At 36.6% G+C, this 11,828-nt stretch overlaps 2 protein-coding genes across 3 annotated transcripts in view; one reads left to right on the top strand and one right to left on the bottom strand.

The window, feature by feature from the left end:
- The window catches only part of LOC107744780 (vacuolar protein sorting-associated protein 53 homolog), a 29,160-nt gene extending 25,748 nt beyond the window's left edge, over positions 1–3,412 (bottom strand). For both annotated transcript variants that reach the window (XM_016558592.1, XM_016558591.1), the window contains exons 1-4: positions 3,211–3,412; positions 2,145–2,225; positions 1,667–1,716; positions 1,495–1,561 (exon numbers count right to left, since the gene is read on the bottom strand). In XM_016558592.1, the coding sequence (XP_016414078.1) occupies positions 1,495–1,561; positions 1,667–1,716; positions 2,145–2,225; positions 3,211–3,297 (285 nt within the window). In that variant the 5' untranslated portion in view covers positions 3,298–3,412. The remainder of the gene's footprint in view (positions 1–1,494; positions 1,562–1,666; positions 1,717–2,144; positions 2,226–3,210) is intronic.
- A 243-nt stretch (positions 3,413–3,655) lies between these two features.
- On the top strand, positions 3,656–8,501 carry LOC107744781 (solute carrier family 35 member F2-like). The gene is made up of 9 exons (XM_016558593.1): positions 3,656–3,707; positions 4,001–4,111; positions 5,517–5,692; positions 5,800–5,927; positions 6,269–6,428; positions 6,514–6,670; positions 6,767–6,819; positions 6,906–7,060; positions 8,221–8,501. The coding sequence occupies exons 2-9, from the start codon at positions 4,038–4,040 to the stop codon at positions 8,479–8,481; spliced, it is 1,164 nt and encodes a 387-aa protein (XP_016414079.1). The 5' UTR covers positions 3,656–3,707; positions 4,001–4,037; the 3' UTR covers positions 8,482–8,501.
- The last annotated feature ends 3,327 nt before the right edge of the window (positions 8,502–11,828 follow it).

Consider the following 11,828-nt stretch of genomic DNA (forward strand, 5'->3'; position numbering starts at 1 on the left):
CGCACTTCGATATTTTCCCCCAAATCGCACAGCCCTAGTGCATGCATCATTTAATGCAATGACTTTGTGAATTTAAGAAGTTCTTTTCTGATTTAAGACCTGCGAAAACCCTGCAAAATGAAAATGGAAAATATAAAAATAAAACCAATTCAAAATATTAATTAAATATAATAGTATCTCAATGATACTAAAACGACACTGATCCACACAACAGGCATACAATAACAATACCAGAGAGGAGTTTGGGTCTTTAAACAGGGTAAACATCTGTGACTGTCTCAGATACTATTTATCAGGCCCTCAGCTTCATCCAAACTTCAAAGAGCCCCGACTCAGTCGCAAATAAGGCACCCAATGACCAGTTCTAACTTTAGCATTTTCTATACCACAGGGGAGTACGTGAAAATACTCGCTTAAGACAAGCACATCCGTCCGCCTCCTCCACACAGCTAGAAATGTCATCAAGCAGACCCCTGGGATCCCGTTCCAGACACGGATGTCTCCATCTCACTGATAAATACTACACAGACTAAACAAAAAAAGGCTGCAGAGGGTCTTTCCAGTCCACTCCCTCTGTCTCCACCATTACTCCTAGCCTTGAGCTACATGTGTAATCCACACTTCCCCACCGTTCCATCTGGGGAAAGGATTTTTCCTCTGCTCTGTGGAAACAACTCGGAAGGTTACAGGCCGTGAGACTCGTGGCCCGGCGTTAACGGTGATCCATTCAGACACAACCAATTTCCACTAGCGGTGCATGCTGTTCATTCAGGAACAGCTGAACCCTGAATCGCAGGTCTCAACCATGCTGCCTCACTACATCTCAATAAAGGGGTTGCATTTCACCTCAGCCTGCCGCTCTGATTAAGAACGGATCTGTGTTGAATCAACATTTCCAGCCTGGTCCAAGAAATAGCAGGACACTAAACCACAATGTGGAATGGAATTGCTGCTGAGAACAGGGAAATTCAGAGTAAAGTGTGCCTTCCATTCCAGGAAGAGACAGCGTCTGGGACTCTGTAGAGCCTCGGTCACTTCCAGAGACGTGAGATGGAAGAGATGCACAAGACAACAATGGTGTTGAGAGCCGTTGTGAAGTGGACAGAGTGGTTTACCATGAGGAAAGTTCAAAAGCTGCTTTAACCACTACAATGATTTCATTATAGTGCAAAAACACATATAGTTCACCCAAAAATTAAAACTCTATCATTGTTTCACCCTTATGTTGTTCCAAACCTGTATGATTTACTTATTTCTGTGTAATACAATAGAAGCTATTTTTTTAAATGTAGGGCTTTTTGTCCACATAATGAAAGTCAGTGGGGTCCAATGTTGTTTGACCTTCATTGTACGGACAAATGTCCTCCAAAATATCTTCTTTTGTGTTCCACAGAAGAAAGAAAGTCATAAAAAATTACTCTGAAACCCTATTAGACTGGAACCCCATGTGGCATAATGTTAATGACATTATGAACGTGGAACCAAAAGACTCACCTGTCTGCCATCCTGCCCCACATTAGTCTGTCCCCTCACCACTGTCCTGATGTTGTCATCCAACCGTCTGATTAAAATAATTATTTACAATACCAATTTAATAAGATGAAAACCTAAAGAACCTCCATATATAAATGCAGACCATATCAGGGTCTAAATATTAAAAACTCACCTGATTTTAAGTCGAATGTTATTCACCACTTCATCTATATTCGCCAAAGACTTTTAAAAAAAAGAAAAAAGATTTCATATCAAGATTTGGAGGGAAAAACATCTCTACTGAAATATATCAGCTATCCTTGAATTTTATCTCTTTTAATAATCAACATCTTATTAGTCACTTCTTCTTGCTCGGAGAGAGCAGTGCTCTCTAGTGGACAAAAATATAGACATTCAATAGAGGAGAATTTCTGCAGTAATGTAAAGGAAAGCATAAGTATTAGTAGCATTATTGGTCACTTGCATCAATATGGGTGACCGTAACACAGGTGTTAAATTAGATTTGTTATTTATTTGCATTATCGAAGCTATTAGTATGTAACAGTATGATGCTGCTCAGAACTAGAGCTTAAATACACATAAAAAGGTTTCGAATTAAGGTACACATTCATCACGCTGACCATTGCTCAAGTATTCTAATTCAGACTCACCTGTTCTGTTGGAAACAAGGTATTAATGTATTCAACAGCATTGAAGTCGGCTCGATCCAAAGGGTCCTGGCTGGGGAAAACCTACAAAAATGAGCAGATAACATATGATATGGCCAGGACCAGAAAAGCAGGCTCTGCTGAATGAGAATCAGGTGTCCACAAGTTTTCTAAAGATGTTCTGAAGTGACCTACACTGATCTACACTGCAATCTGTTCAGGTGGCACCTTAACAAATAGATCAAGAGATCCAGCTGTATTACTGATCTTACGCCCGACTCATTGAAGGTAGCAGAAGAATGATTCAATGATGACAAACCATTATATTATTAAACAATTCTGTGCATGCTCTCCAACGTTGATGCTTTAGTCACAGTCTTTTCCCTCACTGTACTGTAAATTACTGTAGGTAAACATTACTCAGGAAGCTGCCATCAGACAGATTTGTTTATTAACTAATGCATTTCAGAGTACTTCTACTTAGGATGCATTCGTGGACCAATAGTCACTTTAACTATATAACTATATATTAAGCCAGAACTCTTTTAGAGATAAAACTATTGATATTCGAGATAAAACTGTTGACCATTTCAAAGGTTTTCAATATTTCTAGACAATCAGCAAGCCATTGGATCATGGGTATAAACATAACAAGCTAAATTTTCTTAGTAGCATTTTTTTATACCATCTTTCATCAAGTACACAGACTAACATTAGTCCTTTTTTTTTTTTTCATCTTCTACACGTACTCCCTTGTTGAAAACCCTGGATATGTCGAGGTGTCTCCTGTTTTGACACCTGCCTTCAAATCACAAGCTAGCAATGACTAATTTGCGTTTGCTGGTCTGTAGTTTTAAAACTGAAGTCAGTTTTGACAACAGCTATCTACGTAAACTAATACGTAGCGTGATAAATAAACAAGACATAAGTAAAACTGTGAGCATTAATGGAGATGTTTCAAACGGGCTATTAGCATCTCAGGAGAAGGCAACAGCTGGCAGCTTGTGTGCTCACTGCTCTCTCTGACACTGCAATAAAAACAAACACAACGACAGTTCATCTGAGTTACCTGCTCAATGGCCAGCTGCACTTCTGGAGTAAGGTGTAATATGGCCTCCAAATCTTCCACAAACTCTAATTCTTCGTCCTCCATCATTGTGAACAGTAAACAGTCGTTTTATTTCCCTGTGCTGACGTGAATACTTCTTTACTGGTGTCGATGCGCAGGAAAAATATGATTCATTAGCGCCATCTGTGGCGCTGGAGGCTCAACACGAACCACTGGTGATGTTGGCTAATCATTTTCACTTTTGATAACATTTATAAAAGTAGTGTTTAACTATTTTCATGGTATTGGTCAATAGCGAATCACCTGAAACTCACGTAACGCTGTAATATTAGATCATATTTTAGAAAAGTGTGATATATTTCAGATTTCTGAAATGGAAACTGGGGACATTTCCTAGTTCATTCATTCATTCAGTCATTCATTCATTCATTCATTCATTCATTCATCCGTCTGAGATGGAGATGTGGAGGCCGGAGAAGCAGATTTATCATAAAATAGTGAGGATCAAAACTGCACAAAAAGAAAGCAAAATTAGTGCACAGAAGGATCTGATTCTCAAACGAATGTATCTAATGAGCCCATGCTTTTTTATTAATGAAAAAAGCAAACAGCATACATTTGAGTACAATTGAACAGGTTTAAAATGACTACTGTGCTCGATTTCTCTCTGGCACCTTAGCTTAAAGTTCAACGTTAGCTCGCTGTGAATTCAAGATCCCTGCTGCTGTGTACTTTGTTTCTTAAACTGTAAATGATTGATCTTATTACTCACTGAGATTCTGTCTCAAAGCTCTCAGACATGAAAGAGTCCACAGAGGAGACACAAGATGCCTCAGGAGCAGGACACTCTCTGCTGTAAAATAAGAGAAGGACTGACTAAATGGAGGGATATTTTCACATGGTGAGTGGATGCAAATGTCCATACAGTAGTTTCTGTAAGCTTCAGACCACATTGAAAATCTGTTGTCTTTTTTCTTTGCTCTTTGGATCTGAAGCTGTATAACATGATTGTCAGGGTTCAGTGTTTTAGTATTATTTATGTACTATTGTAGTATTTATTAATATTTTGAATTAGCTTTTATTTTTTTACTCTTTTGTTTTAAGTTTATTCATTTTAATTTTAGTTAAAGTTTTAGTTTTTTAAGTTAAGTTTTTAATTGTTGTTATATGTTTTTTTTTTTATCTACTTCGTTCTAATTTTAATTTATTTCAGTAATTTTAGAAATTCAACTTAGACCTATTTCAGTTAATTGCCAGTTAAGTTTTTTTTTAAGTTTGGGTTTTTATCTCATATTTATATTTTATTTTATTTCAGCTTTATTTCAATTACTGAACAGGAAATGGACTATTCTTAAAGGCAGGGTATGTGATTTTTCAAAAACACTTTAGAAAACTGATTCGGGCCGAATCGCAAAACAAACTTGTAGCCAATCAGCAATAAGGGGCGCGTCTACTCGTGATGTGGAGGAGAGCGCGTTCAGTGCATGGGACGGACATTAGCCGAGCCGAGCGACAGAAAGATAGAGATGGCGGATAAAAAAACAAAAGAGGAAAACGTCTGCGGAAAGATAAGGCAAGAAGTAGGACCCGTGAAAATATCGGATCAGCTTTCCAGCGCTGGAGAGAACTCAAGGAGCGGAGGCCTGCGATCGGACGCCGAGGTTGCTATGTTTCTTCTCAGTAGGTGAGTAACACCGTGTCTACAACAGCTAAAGTCTGACTACACTGGACGCGATCAAACGACCGTTGAAAACCATTTGAAATTTGTGTCAGCACGTCATAAATAGAACCCGGCAGCAGTTTTCTGTCGGGATTTGTTGCGCCGCGCCGCTCACGTCCGTAGACACGGTGTAACATTGGTTTTGCTTTGTTTCACAGAACTAATCGTTGCCTGGGTTGCGTACGTATATGTGGGGCGGAGCTATCAAAATAGGGGCAAGACCCTTTTGGGGTAGGGGCGTGTTTGTTTTGGTGATTTCAAATATCAACAATGGCTACCAGAAATCACTTACCCTGCCTTTAATAGTTTTAGTTAACAACAGCAACACTGTCAGGTTTTATTTTTCAGTGAACCTTTTACTTATTGTTATGCCGTTAACATCATTTGTAATGAGAAATGTTAACATTAAATGTATAAATTAAATTATTATTATTATTATTTAAAAAAAAAAAAAATGTATATTTTAAACACCATATATTTTATATGCAGAGAGAGGACTTATAAAGGACACTTTATGAATAGTGCATACCAGTATAAAAACCCTCATCAATTGGTGTACAGTTATTCCAGCCATTGTTCATTGCAGGCAACTGTTTAAAACTCTGCTGATGGGACAAGGCCTCTCAGCACTGATCTGTGGGACTGCTGTAACATCTCAGTATCTGGCGTCCGTTTACTATCTGAATACACCCATGCTGCAGAGCTTCATTAATTACACCCTTCTAGGCATCACTTACACCATTGCACTGATCTTCAGACAAGGTATTCATGTGTTCATTCTTGTCCAATCATTAATGTTTTTAAATTATCTGCTACTGGTATCCATTTTTTTGGCATGTAATATTAAGGATACCTTTCTTTTAATATAGGTGATGGCAATATTTTGCAGATATTAAAGACAAAATGGTGGAAGTATCTGTTGTTAGGACTGACAGATGTGGAGGCAAATTACGCAGTGGTGAAAGCATATCAGTACACCACATTAACCAGCATACAGGTGACAGCTTTTTCTGGATGTGATGATATACACTGTGCTTACACTACCACTCAAAAGTGAGGGGCTGCATTTATTTGATCAAAAATACGGTAAAAACACCTTTATTGTGAAATATTGTTACAATTTAAAATAACTGTTTCTATATATAATTTATTCCTGTGATGGCAAAGCTGACTTTTGGTACTTCAATTTACTGACCCCAAACTTTTGAACTGTAGCGAAGGTTCTGAATTTGCATTTCAAAACGTGTCTCTTGTAATACATTGACAAAAGAAGAATCTGATTTAAATTCTCAATGCAAGCTGTTGTTTGACTAACTGACCCTATTGTCTGAATTTCAGCTGCTGGACTGCTTTATTATCCCGGTTTTGATGATCTTGTCCTGGTTCTTCCTGAAGACCCGCTATAGGATCATTCACTACGTAGCTGTATGTCTTTGTCTGGCTGGGGTGGGAGCCATGGTGGGAGCGGACATCCTCGCTGGCCAGGACCAGGGATCTTGTGAGGAGCAAGCTGCTTCTCCAGAATATAATTTAACAGAAAACATAAGTGAAAACGTAAACATTATTCATTCCTGTGTCAACAGCAAGTGACATTCTCCTCGGTGACGGTCTGGTTCTAGTCAGCGCCACTCTGTATGCCATCTCTAACGTGTGCCAGGAATACACAGTGAAGAATCTGAGCAGGGTGGAGTTTTTGGGCATGGTCGGCCTCTTCGGGTCAGTCATCAGTGCAATACAACTGTAAGATCTGTGCATGAATCACAAAAACAGTAGACCAGTTGCTGAACGTCATGCAGTTCCACATCATCTGCACTGTTTTATTTTTGTCACCTACAGAGGGATTCTTGAACATAATGAAGTGTCTAAAATTCAGTGGACATGGGAAACTGGTAAAGTACAGCAATGCGAAATAAAAACCCTTTCAGTTATGTCAATGACGTCATCTAAAGGCTTGATTTTTGGCTTCTCTTCTTAGCTCTTATCCTGGCTGGATATGCGCTCTGCATGTACGGCTTCTATAGCTTCATGCCTGTGGTGATAAAGATGAGCAGTGCCACAGCGGTAAATCTTTCCTTACTCACTGGAGACCTCTTCAGCCTGTTTTGTGGGCTCTTTTTGTTCCAATACACTGTAAGTAATATACTTCATTGAGACAGATGTATTTTATATTATACAATTATTTATAAATATTATTATATATATAAAACAACATTTTTAATGTAATTTGGTGATTTGCAAGAAACATTTCTAAAAACAGTTGTCCTGCTTAATTTTTTTGTGGAAACCAAATTTTGTTTAGGATTTTTTTAATGAATAGAATGTTCAAAAGAACAGATTTATTTGAAATAGAAATCTTTCTCTCTTTTTTAACATTATAAATGTCTTTACTGTAACGTTTAATCAATGGATGCTTGCTGCATAAAAGTATTAATTTCTTTCCAAAAACAAAAGATCTTACTGGCCTCACACATTTGTGACCCTGGACCACAAAACCAGTCTTAAGTGTCAATTTCGAAAAATTTCGAATATAAATAAGCTTTCCATTGATGTATGATTTGTTAGGATAGGACAATATTTGGCTGAGATACAACTATTTGAAAATCTGGAATCTGAGGGAGCAAAAAAATAAAAATATTGAGAAAATCGCCTTTAAAGTTATCCAAATGAAGTTCTTAGCAATGCATATTACTAATCAAAACTGAAGTTTTGATATATTTACGGTAGAAAATTTACAAAATATCTTCATGGAACATGATCTTTCTTAATATCCTAATGATTTTTGGCATTAAAAAAAAATCGATAATTTTGACCCATACTTTGTATTTTTGGCTATTGCAACAAATATTCCCGTGCAACTTAAGACTGGTTTTGTGGTCCAGGGTCACATTTGAACGGTAATGTCTATAAATGAAAAAATTAATTATAAAATAAAAATAAAAAAATGCATAAGTGGTAGTAGTATCTATAGATGTGTCCTTGTATTCTTATCTCAGATATTCTGGGTCATTGTGACATGGCGCTTTATATTTCTTTAATGTGTGAAAGTCCCCTGTGTCCTCTGATTACTCTTTGACCTTCCTCACCAAAAAAACACAAAACAAACAAACATATCTTAGTAATTCATTTATATACTAAATGCACTACACACTTTAAGTAACTCTCACTGTTTTTATATTTAAATGAACTTCTTTCAATATAATTTTTTTTTTCTACAAATGGTCCATCAATGTTGAATACAAATAAAATTTTTTGACTGAGGTATTTCAGTCCACTTATTTGTTCTTTTTCAGTTCTCAGGACTGTATATTGTGTCATTGGTGGTGATCCTCGTTGGTTTCATCATGTTTAACACCGTCCCTACCCTGAACCGAGCTCTTGCCCCGGCATCTGATGAGGAAGGCTGTGACAATCACGCCGCTGAGTTTGATAACGACAGCACTCAAGGCTGTGTGGATGAGATAACCTGTGCACAAGCAGAGCAAGATCAAATCAAGAGCCAAGTGAATCAAAGGCAGTCATCATGTGTCGTCATAAACAGTGTTAAAATGTAGTTTTGTTAACTCCATGTTAAAACAGATCAGAACTTTTTAAATAGTTTTTTGTCATTATATTTTAATAGTGGTTTATGTTTATAAATCAAATGAATAAACTGCATTTGTGTCACAAGGAAGTAACTGTTAATAGTATGACATAAATGTTCTTATCTCATGACATTCTGTGTGTTTAAACAGATAATTTATATCACTGTTGGCAAACAAACTGATATTTATGGCCCAGTGGATCTGTGGATGCCACTGTTGTCACTTTAAACTGATTTGAAGAATCAGAAAAAAAAGTCTGAAGAAGCACAAAGCAGCCACCACAACATACAGCAATTAAATGTTACAAATAAAAAATGCATATATTTTTTCAATGATTTATGACTGTAAGCTTCAGTGCACACAATTGACAAATAAACAACAGGCTTTTTTTTTGTAGCATACATTTTTCCATTTATAATAATGACCATATTTGATGTATGTTTAAGTGTTTGTGTATGAAAAAAACACTGATTACACCATTAGCATGGAAACATTTTAAAGCAGAGGCACTTAATTTCAAAGCCATGTATTTGTTAGATGCTCTTTACTATCCAGATTCTTGTGATCTTGCCCTGGACTTTCCCATTGCAATATTACATGGTTTATCTGAGGTGGACAGCATCATTCTCCACACCAACACAAGGACTGAAGTCCTGTCCGAACTTTAAAACCACATATGAAGTGTTTGATTAGATGAATCTTTTCTGTTTTTGTCAAATGTTATGTATGACATATTGACTGATTCAGACTGTAAGGAATCATTTTATGACCTGATATTTCTTTTGATTTCAACCAAGCCCTCTCTGCTGGATGAACAACAGGGGTTGGCTGTCCCAAGCAATGAATGATGTGGTTTTACTTTGTCATCTCGTGGCATTTGTACTTTGCCAGAACGCCTTGCATTGCCAGATGCTAACCGCTCATCTTGCTCACCACAAAACCATGCTGTTTGTTTTCACTTTTGTAATTGGTGTAAATGCGTAGCTTTAAAAAGTAAAGTACACCATATTCATCAAAACTATTTTATGTAAGGCACACAAAAAATATTTTTTTGATGTATTGAATATATGTATAATTTAAACATAACTTAATGCTTATATTTACTTATATATCATAGTTATAATCACCTCTGTTTTCTATAGTTGGAAGTAAAAAAAAACTGAGATAAAGTTTAAAATAACACAAAAATAACACTTTGATTAAAAAAAAAAATATCACATTTGGGAGAAAGTTACACTTACCTTTATGTTGTTTCTACTCGGAGCAAGAAACAGGTTCCGCACCATATAGGCTATTTTAATTGTTTTATTGTGTGTATAACTCGACAGTCCAGTGTACTAATGCAAAATGAACAGAACAAGTAATAGAAAAAACGGTCATTATTTATTCCCCCTCACTTCATTTTTTTAGTTTAGTTCTTTAGAGTTCAGTTCAACACACCAGCTTGTAATTTTTAAGCAATCCCAAACACCTTGTTTAGTTGGTTCAGGCGAGTTTGGTCAGGGTGGGAACTAAAACCTCATTTTTGTACAACAAACACCACTCACAAAAATGGTTGGGTTGATTTCTCAACTATTGAACAAAAATAATCAGCTATTTTTCTTTTTCATGTTAACTATATGGCTTTACTCAAACTGCCAAGTCTAAGTGGTTTGCTAAAAGTTCTGTTAAAGGTTTAAGAAATATTGTACAGGCCACTTATGAATTTAAAGAGATAGTTCACACAAAAATGAAAATTCTGTCATCATTTACTCATTCTCTCCAAACCATTTGGTTCTTCTTGAACACAAAAGATTACTTATTTAGTTTAGTAATTTGACTGTCAAGTGTCCAAAAATGACTACTAAACAATAGGTAAATGTATCAAGATGTATTTTTTTATTGAACATTTTGTATTTATTTTTGCTCCTCTTACAACATAATGGACAGTTAGGTCTATACGCAGCCCCAAATTTACAGGCTATATACAACTTGAACTTTCTCCATAGGGAAAACACACTATATATACGCATATATATAATATCAGTGTGGAAAGAGGTCTGAAAAGTTGCCCCAACATATATATAACTGTACATGGTCCCAGAAATTGAAAATAACATAAAAAAAAAAAATAATTAGCACTGAAACAAAAATCATCCATCTACATGCAAAAACAGCCACATCAATTAGTCTAAGAATGTGTACATACTACAGAGTGCGAATACACAAAAGTAAAACCTGACAACCAAAATAAAAAGTGTAATAACAATGTGTTCTCTCTCACACGCTTACAGAAGCAAAACAAATGCAGGGACTCTTGCGCAACATAACGCTAGTGTGATTGGTAAACATGGCTTGCTCTTACTGGAACAACCGACAGGGATCACAGTGTTAGTTTGAAATCAAATCTCTTTGTACGTACAGGCTGTGCTCTACCTGCAGAACTGTGTAGCGGTCAGTGCGGCTCAATACAGACATCTTCCCGTCCATGAATCCTTCAGCATCTCTCAGACTCTTACAACTGTCCTGAAGCCTAAAAGATGTTCATTTAAGGAACACAAAGTGACATCCATTCATCTTCCAACTGTAACATTATTAGTCACAAAAACACAAGCACAAAGCCTCTGAGAAACACATTCACTTCACACACACAAATGCATGGAAATTTAACACTCTGCTACTTGAAGAAATTGCCATGCAGTTATTTCCTGCACATATAATAACCAACATTTATCACCAGTGGCAAGATGAAGGCATTGAATGTGTTGGAATACATTCGCAATGACATCCAGAACAACGTTTGCGCTGTTGCAAACTAATGGCTGTTTAAGATGGTTCCCCTCAGTGGAGCTGAATTCATACACCACTGAGCTGGATGTAAGTACTGTAGGTGGCTTTGTTAGTGAATAACTTAAAGAGTGCAGTTGCAGCAAGAGAACAATAGGGGGCAGCATTGAACTGGACTCCAGATTGACGTTAAAAGGCACTCCTGTCAGATTCCCAGACTCATGTGACAGTCACACAACAATAGTGTCTATGCCAGCTAGAGCACTACAGATAAATCATTTTAAACGCTGTAAAAAGACGTTTTCTTATGGAAACATCTCACATACGCTTCAGGTGTCTAAAATGTATGTCAACTACATGATTGACTATTGTACACTGCAAAAATGATTTTCTTACTCAGGATTTCTGTCTTGATTTCCAGTAAAAAACCTAACATTTTAAAATGACTTGAGATATTAAGTCTTGTTTTCTGAATAAAAATATCAAAATTCAGTGAGTTTATGCTTCAGTGGGGCAAGAAAGATAAACTTTATTCAAAGGGAAAAGATTCT

This window comes from Sinocyclocheilus rhinocerous, unplaced genomic scaffold (assembly GCF_001515625.1).
Source record: "Sinocyclocheilus rhinocerous isolate Xijiao unplaced genomic scaffold, SAMN03320098_v1.1 scaffold738, whole genome shotgun sequence".
Classification (NCBI taxonomy): domain Eukaryota; kingdom Metazoa; phylum Chordata; class Actinopteri; order Cypriniformes; family Cyprinidae; genus Sinocyclocheilus; species Sinocyclocheilus rhinocerous.

Coding starts and splice junctions, on each gene's coding strand:
- LOC107744781 (XM_016558593.1), top strand. CDS start 4,038: ATGCCTCAGGAGCAGGACACTCTCTGCTGTAAAATAAGAGAAGGACTG. Junction 4,112..5,516: donor TGGAGGGATATTTTCACATG/GTGAGTGGATGC, acceptor TGTTCATTGCAG/GCAACTGTTTAAAACTCTGC. Junction 6,820..6,905: donor TCAGTGGACATGGGAAACTG/GTAAAGTACAGC, acceptor TTCTCTTCTTAG/CTCTTATCCTGGCTGGATAT.